This window comes from Camelus ferus, chromosome 6 (assembly GCF_009834535.1).
Source record: "Camelus ferus isolate YT-003-E chromosome 6, BCGSAC_Cfer_1.0, whole genome shotgun sequence".
In the NCBI taxonomy this organism is placed as follows: Eukaryota; Metazoa; Chordata; class Mammalia; order Artiodactyla; family Camelidae; genus Camelus; species Camelus ferus.
Window position 1 is genome coordinate 75276182 of NC_045701.1, and position 12564 is coordinate 75288745.

Consider the following 12564-nt stretch of genomic DNA (forward strand, 5'->3'; position numbering starts at 1 on the left):
TGATAATGTCTGTATTATGATAGTCCCACTTACTATTATAAGTAACTCCTAAGATGAGGAAATCTCTGTGATAATATCCTTGAGTTTGCATTACATGTATCAACAAAAACAAATTTCAAAAATAAACTATTGTTGCTAGTTGCTGATCAGATTAATCGTTTGAAAATCTAAGAGTCGTAGCACTGCCATCTTGGTTTAGAGGAAAATAAGTCTTTTATGGATTTCTTTTGACTCTTAATGTTCTTCACTAAGGTCAGACTAATTTATGGCTGAAAACTTGTGGCAGGGTTCTTTCTGGCATGCCTGAAGTCCACATGCATGTTGAATACATGAGTTTCTAGATTTGATTCCGGGCAAAATTATTTTTTTTTATTGAGGTGTAATTTACATACAATAACATGCGCAGTTTTAACGTGTACAGTTGGATAAGTTTTGGCAAAACTGTGTTACTCTACCTCAGTCAAGGCTTAGAACATTTTCATCACCCAGAAAGTTCTCTCATGCCCTACCCACCCATAGACAGCCACGTATCTTTTTATTTTTCTAGTGTAAAAATCTAGGCGGGAAATTGTCAGGTCACAGGATGGATGTGTATTTAACTTTATAGGAAATACTGTCAAACTAATTTCCAAAATGATTGTTCCATTTTCTATTCCCACCCGTGAAGGAGGAGAGTTTTACACCGGCCAAGCCACTGTATCATCCATCTTTTTTATTCTGGCCATGCGACTGGGTGTCAAGTGATATCTCAATGCGGTTTTACTTTGTGCGTCCCTGATTATTAATGATGTTGAGCTTTTCATGTACTTGTTAGCCATTTTTACATTTTTCCTTTGTCAAGAGTCTGTTCAAATATTTTATCCATTTTTAAAATTAGAATATTTGCCATTTTATTTTTGAGTTGTGGTCCTGGGCAAAATTTTTGGCCTGAATAAAGTCCATTTTTTCGTCCTAACTACCAGTCCTCTGTTACCCCTAGTATTTCCTTTTTGCTTTCTAGGGAGAAATAGCTAATCTGAAACAAACGCACACAGGGTGTTCATTTACTCCCTTATTCTGCAGGCATTTTTGCTGAGCACCTACTGAACTCCAAGGCCAATTGTAAGAATAAGATCCAGCCTCTACTCTGAAAGAGGTTACAATCAAATTCAGGAGAAATGTGAATAAGTAACTCAAAGTTTAATGTAAAAAGAGCCATAAGAAGTATTTAGAGAATCAAGATACCATTGCGGGTTAGGATGACCAGCAAAGGCCTCACTAAAGGACGTGGAATTTGGGACGGGCTCCAGATGAGGGCTAGAATGGCAACAGACGAGAGTTACAAGAGAAAGAACAAACGCAAGTCTACAGGAAAATATGGGCTATATTCTAAGAGCAACAGCAACAAACCCAAAAAAAGTAATTTGGGCCAAAGGATAGTGTCTGAAGTGTGTTGTGTTGGAATCATATTGTGGGGAACAACACCTGACTTAGCAGGGAAGGGTGACCCACTGAAGGGTTACCATGGGGATGTGAGTAATAGCTGCATAATCCATTACGGTGTGTGGCCCTCTTCCACTCACCTCCACACCTTCTCTCCTTGGCCTCTGCCCATTCTGGGCCCCAACTATATCAACCCTGGGTAGCTCTGTCCCAGCCACTGCACCCGGACCACTCATCTCTACCTGGCTGTTTGGCAGGCACTGGACCTCCCTCAGAGGGAGGGACACTGAGCCTACCGTTCCTCGCCCTCCTTTCTGTGCCTGCCAGCAGAGCCTTTGGAGCAGCTCTCTTGGAGAGGAAGGGAACCTCCTAGGGGTGGAAAACTGGAGGAGGTTCGTCTGTTAGGCTGCTCCACTCTCAGGCTGTGAAATGAGCTGCAAAGACAAACAGACCTCTCGCCGTGCCTGGCTGGGGCACAGACAGACGCATGCCAACGGAGCCGGGTTACTGGGGAAGCACCCAAAGCAGATCATCCTAAGTCACACACCCTTGTCTCCAGAGGCACAGCAAAGGACAGGGTCTGTGACCATTTTGTGGAGTCACTGAGAGCTGCAAGGAAGGTCAGAGAAGAATTTAGAGAGAAAGAGCTGACGATTGCCTTTCCAGAGATGTGTGCGTGCCAGCTTCTTGCTAAAAACAAAAGGATAGTCTACTTCAGCCCCAGGAATCTTCAGACCTGAGGATTTAGGTCAACAACTCAGGATACTTGGTTCCCCCCACATCCGGATTTATTGACCAGTAGCATCTCTTACTACCTAGCCATTGATATGAGAGAAGAAGGTTGATATTTCAAGTCACAACAATCTCTAATGATAAGGTTACTTTTGACAGCTATTGAGAAATTTTCAGAACATTTCCCAAGTAGCAGGATGGCTCTGGTAGGAGAGGGGTGATGTAGTTACTGCAAAGATCCTCAAAGTCGTGCAAACCTTTGGGTTTCTTCAATTGACTGAAAGCTCAGCAGCTATCATCCTCAAAACATTTTTACTTTAAATAAAGGGAAGTTCTCCAAAGCCCAAAGCCACCACTGTCCTAGAGCATTGGCCTCAAATGATCATGCATTTTACATCAGGGGACTCAGTCTGAATACAGGTTTTTTTTTATCCATGCCAAGCCAAAATGTAAACTAGGATGATTGCAACTCTAAGACAGAATAATTCACAGTTCCATTAACTGTTTTTTGTAACTCGGTTTTGCCAAAGTTAATTGGTTAAGGGCTTTTTGCTTTGACCAAAACTGATAGAACATAAAAGAATTTTTGCTGAGTCTGAATTCCAAGAAAACAACACTAGAAATTTTTGAAAAAAATTAGAAAAAAAAATCTGAACCAAGTAAGTTCTGAACTGTTTAATTAACAAATCATTGCTCCTTAGCCAAGAGCCCTCAACAGTAATGGATCTTCAGAATAAAAAGCAAGTCAGAGCACATTTTTTTCTTTGCAACTTTAAGTGTAAATAAATCTACCTTTTAGTGAGTGCCTACTGGTCTCAGTGCTAAACATTTCTACATAAATTATTTTATTGTATACTATCAACCCCAGAGGAATCTGATCTCTCCACACCACTCCTCTTATAATTTCTGGTGATTTGACCCACATTAAGTTTCAATTATTTGTGTGATAAAAGAAGAGAAATGAGATTGCCTAGGCCCAGAGAGATGAGGCAAAAATCACGTGTACTCTGTTGTGTAGCGAGTTTTACTCAATGATTTTATAATTAACTAAAAGATGCTGGCGACAGGCTGATAGAAGGGGTGAATCAACCTGGGATTGATTTTTTTCAATAAATAACTCACAAGTGTAAATCAAGAAGCAGTTTACAGTGTACAGTTAGGCACTCAATTCTTCCCAAGTAAATATGGCTGAGTCTTCTGGGATTTTTACTCTTGGAGCAGGTGGAAGGAAATAAGGCAGTTAAGGGTTTTCCTGCTGACACACTATCTCTGCCAAGTTTCTGAAATCCACTTTGTTAATTATGTTCTGCTTCTGAGTCTAAAGGAAGCAAAAACTCTAAAAGAAAGTGGACTTCTCATTTCTCACAGGTGGCACTGAGGCTGATCCTATGCCGCTATGGTGATGGTCATTTTATATGTGTGCTGGGGGTAGGGGGAGAGGACTCAGCACGAAGGAGAAGGATAAATTTGTGTTTCACCATCTGCCTATTGGCACTAAAGTTCCTCTCATTATTGTGAGGAAGAGCTCTGACTTTACTGAATTACAGTATACAGGTAGCTTATCATTTACAATCCATTTTGCTGAGACAGCAAACTCCAGGAGATTTCATAGGTCATAGAAGCTATAGGCTGAAATGAAATGTAATTATGCAAGCTCAAGAGGGAGAAAAAGAGGATAACAGTGATATTTGAGTTACAAGGCAATTTTGTTTGTACACAGAGACTTCAAGAAAAGATTGGTAATTTATGATCATCTGAATCTTTAGACAGGCATTTTCTTATTAATAGTAGGAGCCTTTTTTGAGGCTCAGCGATGTGCTACGTTCTTCACAGAGAGTTTATCACCTTGAGTCTTTTGAACTATTCAATAGTATGTGTCATTATCCCTATTTAATAAATGAGAAAACTGAGGTGCAGAGCTGTCAGGTAAGTCCCCAAGGTCACATGGCCGTAAGTGGTGACGTTACGATGCAAACCCAAAACTAACTCAGAAACACTGTCTCTTCCTAGCACTTCAGGTCAACCCCTTTCACAGAAGATTATTCTTGCCCCTGTTGTAATTCTCCAACATTGCTTGATCATTTTCTTAAATTTCTCCTTAAACCCCTCCAGTTCTTGATCATCTTAGTCTGAAAAAAGCCAAAGTCCTCACAAAAGCCTTCAAAGACCTATGCTGTTTGTCCGCCAGCCTTGACTCGTTATCTCTGACCCACCTCCTACATCCTTCCGCATCCCTCACTCCAGCCACACTGAACAGGTCCCCCAGGCATGCTGTCGCCTCACGGGTCATGTGCTAGCCGTTTCTTCTGTCTAGGGTGCTCCTTCCCCAGGTATCCATGGGGCTTGCCCCTTCACCTCCAAGTTTTTGCTTAATTGTAGGCTTCTCACTTAAATCTTCCCTGAATTCCCTATTTAAATCGGAAGCTGCTCATCACTCTTCATCCCACTTCCTGCTTTATTTTCCTCTGCAATGCTTATTACCCTCTGAAACTCTAGACATCTTAGACATTTACTGACTTCGTAAATGTCTTTCTCCCGCCATTAGTATACAAATTCAGTACAAGGGATTTTTGTCTATCTTTCCCCACAGTTGTAACCCCAGTGCCTGATACTATGCCTCGCACATAGCAGTGGCTCATCGAATATTTGATGAATGATGAGTAATTTCAAGCCAAAGCAATAGATGGGGCAAGAATCATTTTACATTTCTGTTCCTCAGTTGTTTGTCTTAACATTAAAGTTACAGTAAAAACATCTCTTTTTATGGGTTCTCTGGAAATCAGCAAGCATAGTAGCTAAGTACTACGTGTGAACAACCTACAAATTTATGTTGCAAGTCAATCCTCATTTGAAAAAATGAAAGACAGTTATTTGTGGGCACTGACAGCTTTAAGGGATTTTAAAGTAGCATAATTAATCTTAAAACATGCTAACAACTTATATAAAATTAAGTTGAGGCAGATGTCTTCCTGCCTCTTCATCGTTGCTTTTGGATCATCATCCCTCATCCTCCGTAAAGCCTTTCCCCAACTTTGACTCTCATGCCCTCAGACGTTAATGCCCAAACATCTTTCTTGTTGTTATCTATGAACTCCAAAGTCATTCTGTCTCATTTCTTGAAGATTTCAGCTCCTGACTCACTGTTACTTCTCTAACACTGCTGCTCTGTAATTTTTGGTGATTTCAATGTCCATGTGGATCTTCTTTCCTATACCTTGGCCTCTGACTTCCACTCCTCCAATAAATGTGCCCTCTGCTTGACCTCTAGACTTCACTTCCATGTCTTACCAATGTCATTACTAATGACTACAAACCTTTCATAATCTCAATCTCAAACATCCTGCTGTCTTTCCATCTGTTTTCTTCTAATACATTCATTCCTTTAATTCTTTGGTCCGTTTAGGAGCTACAATCCATTAATAATATTTCACTGCCTTTCACCTCTCCTGTATCTTCATTCCTTCCTTGTGAAGCTTAAATTCCATGATCCATCATTATAAGCACTGACTTGCATACACAGTCAACTAACTACCTTGCCCCACTCTCTTATCATCCTTGCCTGGGAAAACCCTACCTTGGTGAAATCTAATTACCCATTGATGTGGGCCCTGACTTTCAACAGGTGGGCATGACATTGTTTCACTTTAAGTCATTCACTCCAAGTGGGTCCTAGGTGCTGTAGCAAAAGCACCCCATTTACCTAGCTGCTCTCCCACTCCCCTGAATGAACATGTCACGCCTCCTCCCCTCTTCTCAGTACTCTAGTCCTTCTCTCTCATTTTCACGCCCAGTTGATCATCTTGACTTCCATTTCATTTAGAATAAAATCAATCAGAAGAGAATTCCTCATGCTCCCATCACCACATCTACTCATCCTCCTCTATCTATGTCCACATTTTCTGTCATCTCTCCTGCATTTTAAGTCACTTTTTAAGGCATTAGCAGCCCTCTCCCTTCTGTCCCATAGCATCTATATTTTCCTCTTTACTGGATTATCCTCCATCAACATTCAAACATGTTATAGTTTCCCCCAACTGTAAACAATATTGCTTTAGCCTATAGGTTAAAAGATACCTAAGAGACATAGCAATCAGCTGCAATACCCAGTTCTGTTTGGATCCAGCCTCTCTTGGAACACTGATTGAATGTCTGTTGACTTTAAAGAGTTATTATTATTTTTAGGTGTTCTTTTATCTTAAAAAGATTCTTTATCTTTTAGGGCTATGTATCTATTTTTAATTTAATAATATATTTTATCTGACCCAATATATCAAAATTATCATTTGGACATGTCATCAATATAACATTATTCATGAGATATAAAAAATGTAATGAAGAATGTGATGTATGTAATATAAAACAGTTTACATTTAAACATGCATTTTTTATTGAGTTATAGTCAGTTTACAATGTTGTGTCAATTTCTGGTGTACAGCACAATTCTCAGTCATACATGAATATATATTCATTTTCATATTTTTTCAACATGAGCTACTACAAGATGTTGAATATATTTCCCTGTTCTATACAGTATAAACTTCTTTATCTATTTTATATATACCAGTCAGTATCTGCAAATCTCAAACTCCCAGTTTATCCTTTCCCACCACCCTCCTCCCCGGCAGCCACAAGTCTGTATTCTATGTCTGTGAGTCTGTTTCTGTTTTATATATAAATTTTTTTTTTTTTAGATTCCACATATGAGTGATATCGTATGGTATTTTTCTTTCTCTTTTTGGCTTACTTCACTTAGAGTGACATTCTCCAGGGCTATATATTGAAATCTTGTAATTTAAAAATATCCCTTCAACTCCCTGTCTACTTCTGTGTCCTTTTGCAGGAAGACATCAGAAAAGAGTTGGCTAGAATTCTAATTTCGCTCCCCTAATCTCTGTTAAGTTCGTGCCAATCAGATTTTCACCATGCCACCAAAACTGCTCTTTTCAAGGTCACCAGTGACTTCCACAGTTGCTAAATCAAGCGGCCAATTCTTAGTTCGTGTCTCAGAAGCATTTGACTCTGTTGATGACTTTATCCTCCTTGCAACACCTTCTTCTTTTGGCTTCCAAGACACTACTCTCTTGGTTTTTCTTTGCACATCTGATTGCCCTTCCCAGGCTCCTTTTCTGGTTCTTCCTCTTCTTTCCTAATCTCTTGTTGTTGGAGTGCCCTGGGGCTCCACCTTTAATCTTCTTTCTACCTCTATCTTCATCCACGTCCTTGGTGATCTCATCTACTCATATGGCTTCACATAATGCCTGTGATATACCTTAATAGAAATCTCCAAACCAGACAACTCTCTCAAATTCCAGACTTGTAACACACTGTCTACTTGACACAGCCACCTGGATGTCTAATTGACATCTCAAACTTGGCCTGTCCAAAACTGGACTCCTGATCATGCCCTCCAAACCTGCTTCACCTGCAGCCTTCCCCATCTCAAGAAAGGCAACTCCATTCTTCTAGCTGCAGACCGTAAGTCATGGTGTCATTCTTGACCCCCTTTTCTCTCATACCTCATATCCTATCCATCAGAAAATACCATTGGTTCTACCTTTTAAATCTATACAAACTCCCACCATTCTCAGCACCTCCACCGCTACCACTCTGGTCCAAGGCACCGTCCTCTCTCTTGTTGGTCTCCATGTTAGCACACCTTGCTCCCTTTGGCTTACTTCCAAAGCAGTAGTCAGATTGATCCTTTTAAAATAACTCAGTTTATACCATTCTTCTGAAGGCTTCTGATCTCATTCTGATGAAAAGACAAAGAACTCCAGCCACATCTGATCTGTCTCCCCAGGACCTTTCTGAGTTCTTCTCCCACATTTCCTACCTGCTCCCTATTGTCTCAACTCCAGCCACACTGGCCTCCTTGCTTGTTTAAAAATACCAGGTACACCCTCACCTCAGGGCCTTTGCAATGCTGGTCTCTCTGCCTGGAATGCTCTTCCCCCAGATATAAACGGGGCTCTCTCCCTCACCTCCTTCAGACCTTCACTCAACTGTCGCCTCAATGAGGCCTTCCCTGACACCTCCCCCTGTCTCTAATTGTGACCCTGCCTCTGGGCTCTTCCTCTCCCCCATTCTGTGTTACTCTTCTCCATGGTACTTGTCATCATCTAATATACTATGTGTTTTGCTTTTTCATTGTAATTGTCCCTCTCTCCCCACTAGAATGTAAGCATGAGAAGAGCAGGAATTTCTGCACGTGTAGTTTACTGCTATAGCTCTAGCAGTAACTGTACTGGAGACACAGGAAACAGTCAGTCAATACTCATTGAATAAATGCATATCCTGGTTTTAAATTCTTTTAAACAAATAATTAGACAAACTCACTGTCTGGAACTTATAGCCTTTAGGCCTTTGTTATTTTTAATTCAGTATTAATAAATTAATTAAACTGCCTTTTAAGCAGTAAATTAATCTTTCTGCTCTTAGATGTATTTCATTTACCAATTTACAGATGTGACTACACATTTATAATGGATCAGCTTCTACGTATTGACCTTTGGAAAAGCCCACATTTGTTACAAGCAAACAGAGAAGAGACATGCAATTGCTGCTGAAACATTGGCAAGCTGATTAGTATTTATTTAATTTGCAACTTAATTCATCAAATGTTAGTTGTAAATAATAATAACAAAATATCTCACAAAAAAAGGGAAATTTCAGTGTTTGATGTTCAAGTATTTGGTGATTCTAGAGCACATAATTGCTTCTGAAGAGCAATTTGTTCTTCCTATGACATCAAATATCAGTTGGCTCGTCTTTTTTTCCTGGCATCATTAAAGTTTGGTGATATTCTTGCCCGGTACATAACCCTGCAGGATGTACTCTCTCCAAATTCAGGTCCTGTTACTTTCATTAGACACTTAACTGGAGATGGTTCCCATGACCTAGACGATTAGACTTCAAACTATCTGCCAAGCACAGCTCAGCTACGGTCTGCTTTGTGAGTAAATACTTGCTAGAGACAAATTCTCATGAAGCCCAGTGCCCATTGCTTGATGAACTCTTTGTGGAACGTGCCAGAGTCAATAAGAAAGACGGGGGCCCTCCAGATTGAGGGCTTCCATCCATATGGCTGTATTCATGAATGAACTCAGGTCCCTTAACCGCTGATGGCTACTCTCCATAGTCTTCTCACTCTAAAAACAAAATTGAAAAATTTAACTATATTTTAACTATAAGGGAACTATATTTAATACCTTGTAATGACCTTTAATAGAAAAGAATATGAAAAGGAATATATATATATATATGTATATGTATTAAAGTCACTATGCTGTACACCAGAAATTAACACAATATTGTAAATCAACTATACTTTAATTTAAAAAAATACTCAAGCTTCATGTTTATAAAAATCAAGTAGCAACTTCTTGCAGCCTTGAACCCTGAGAATATAAATCTCAGCTAAGTGTAATTACAATGATATGGAGCAGAAGTTTAAATATTGGAATTCATTCGCTAATCAGTCACTACCAATTACATGAAATATTTAAAATATGGTTATAAAAATAAGGAATATGTAATTAAATATTTAATATTTTAATTGATAAAATATAAAATAAGAGATTTTAGGTTAAATATCTGTAGTCCTATTCAAACTATTATTCAATGCAAATAAAAATGGTGAGTGAGATATGTAACCTGGACTCTGTGGGACTGAAAAAAAGAACACAGAATGTCACATTAAAAGCCATGAGTTAATTCTGCTTTAGTAACTAATGCTAATATCTACACTGTCCCCAGCCTCACCCCAACACACATTGTTTTCAGAAGTGACTTGAATCTCATTTCAGATTGTTAGTGTAGATATGGGAGTTTTCTTTCCAGGAATACACTTACAGCCTTCTAAAGAATTTGTGGCAAGACTGTTCTGAGTCATGAATTCACCGTGTAACTGGTTATGACTCCCAAGTTCTGCATCCTTAGGAGAAGATTTTCACATTACTGGTATTGATCCATATCAATGAGCAGTTCATCAATCCTAAAACCCCAGTCCCCAGAGACTGAGAAATTTATGTCACTTTGAGCCTGTTCAAATTTATTTCTCTTACCTCTTGAGACCCTTCAATAATTGTATGGTGTAGTTTTCCAGAGTAAAATTGACATCTGTCTCTGATTCCAGGAGTTTGCATGTATTGCAATGGGAGATACTGAACTATTACTTGTATTGATAGATACTGGCATTCCAAGCAATAAAAATGGGAGCCCCTTGCAACGTATCAAATTAGAAGCAAAATCTCCCTCCTTAGACCAGTGAGTGGCTGTACGTGAAAAACTTGAGTACATATTTACTCTGAGCAGAAGGAATCATGCTGTCTCCCCATGAATCTCAGCCCTGTTTGACCTTCTGGCCAAGAACTAGAAGGCCCTGGCTGCTCAGCTCTCTCTGAATTACTCTGTTCTCTCCCTCCCAGAGACATCTCTTACACCAGCATTGCTGCCCTGCCATCCAAAGGCCTGGAACACCTGAAGGAACTGATAGCCAGAAACACTTGGACTCTGAAGAAACTTCCTCTTTCCTTGAGTTTCCTTCACCTCACACGGGCTGACCTTTCTTATCCGAGCCACTGCTGTGCTTTTAAGAATCAGAAGAAAATCAGAGGGTAAGTGGCAGTATCTGGAATAAGTGACAAAAGGCCTTGGTGGAAATTGAATTAATTTCTAGGTTTGGGGAAGAAGCTTTATGGTTTTAAAACCACGTGGGGAAGAATTTGGAAGCATCTGACAGAAACATGAAATTCATAGGACACGACGACTCCATAGGCCAGGAGGCTGCAGATAAGAATAAGGCCAGAGTCACTGAATCGCAGCAGAGGAGGGGAGGAGATTAGGTGATGATGCAGGAGACACAGGAATGACCAGATCATGCAGAACCTTCTAGAGATTACACAGACGTGATTTCTGGCCTCCAGACACAACACGTATTTGGTGCCACAACTATGAGGACTAATCCAGGAACAACGCACGCATTGGGGTTTGTGCCCCAGCTCTGCCACTTCCTAGCTGTGTCATTCCAGCTTAACCTCTCACTTAACCTCCCTGAGCCTTCGTACATGGAGATCATAAATGCTGCCACTTACAGAGGTTTCGAGAAGATTAAATGAGAAACTGGGTTAAAAACACCTATCACAAAGACCTGGAATGTAAGCTCTCAATAAATACTAGCTATAATATGTGTAATTTTATAATCAGGCTGTGAAAGAGGGACGGCCTTCTTTTTCTCTCCGTGCTTTCTCTGAATCTTGTCTTCACCTACACTTTTACGCTGTGTTATTTCCCCCTTTATGTCTCATGCAGTCCCCTGTTCTCTTAACAACACCTTCATTTATCTCTTACTCTTTCTCTCAGTTTCTACATATCATCTGCTGGGTGATTTTCTGCACTCAAACTGGCAGTTGGAAATAAGTTGGGATCTAGCTGTGGAGGCAGAAGCAAACAGGAAAGCTGAGTAGCTGTGCAGAGAAGGCCAGTGTGGGCATAACACCTGCAGAAAACTAGGAGTGGGGGGTGGGGATGCTCTGCTGATACCACGCAGCCCTGAGCAGGAAAGGGCCAGGGATGGGCGGGAGGCTGAACTGCACCTCGAGGGCCGGGTCTAGATTTTTCCTTCATCTCCAAGCAGGTTGGGACACGTAGTCCGTCAGGCATTTTACCCAGAGCTCAACAGACGAATCTGCTCAGCAGCTGAAGCTAGTTAAAGAATCCCATTTGACGTCAGTCTGTTGGGCTAGAAAAAAAAAGAAAGAAAACTTTCTTCCATAAGCATGCCTGCACGATAGTGTTCAGATAGTCATTTGTTCAATAAATGTTTATTGAGCATCTATTATGTGTCTGGCACCGTCCTAACCACCACAATGACCAGGACAGACAAGAGCCCTCTTGCATCTTGTTTACATTCTAGTAGGGGAAGTCAGAAAAGAAACAGCAAAGGAATAAGAAAGTATCAGATAGTGCTGTGAGGGAAACATACACAAGGGTCAGACAATTTAAGAAGACGAAGGAAGGCTCTTCTCAGGAAAGAACATTTGTGTTTAAAACGGAGTAATGAGTAGAGGTAGTCATGAGTGTTTTAGGCAAAGGGGACATGGAGTTCTAAAGCTCTGAATAGGAATAATAATAATGGTAACAATAACTAACATACACATGGCACTAACAGGTGCTGTTGTAAGAGTTTTAAAATAATAAGCTCATCTAATCCTTTAACAACCCTATAGGAAATAGATACTGTCGCTATCCCATTTTACAAATGAATGAACCAATGTCCATAGACCTTCCCGAGGTGAAACAGCTGGAAAATGGTAGAATCAGGTCCTAACTTAGGCAGACTGGCTCCAGCAGCCATGGTTTTTTTTTTTTTTTTTTAATCACTGCTGTTCTTGAACTGATTGCTGATGAGAG

The 12564-nt window shown here is 40.2% G+C and overlaps 1 protein-coding gene across 3 annotated transcripts in view; it reads left to right on the forward strand.

The window, feature by feature from the left end:
- TSHR (thyroid stimulating hormone receptor) overlaps positions 1–12564 on the forward strand; it is a 127976-nt gene that overhangs the window by 111540 nt on the left and 3872 nt on the right. For all 3 annotated transcript variants that reach the window (XM_032482458.1, XM_032482459.1, XM_006184272.3), the window contains one exon: positions 10581–10769. In XM_032482458.1, coding sequence (XP_032338349.1) covers positions 10581–10769 — 189 coding nt within the window. The remainder of the gene's footprint in view (positions 1–10580; positions 10770–12564) is intronic.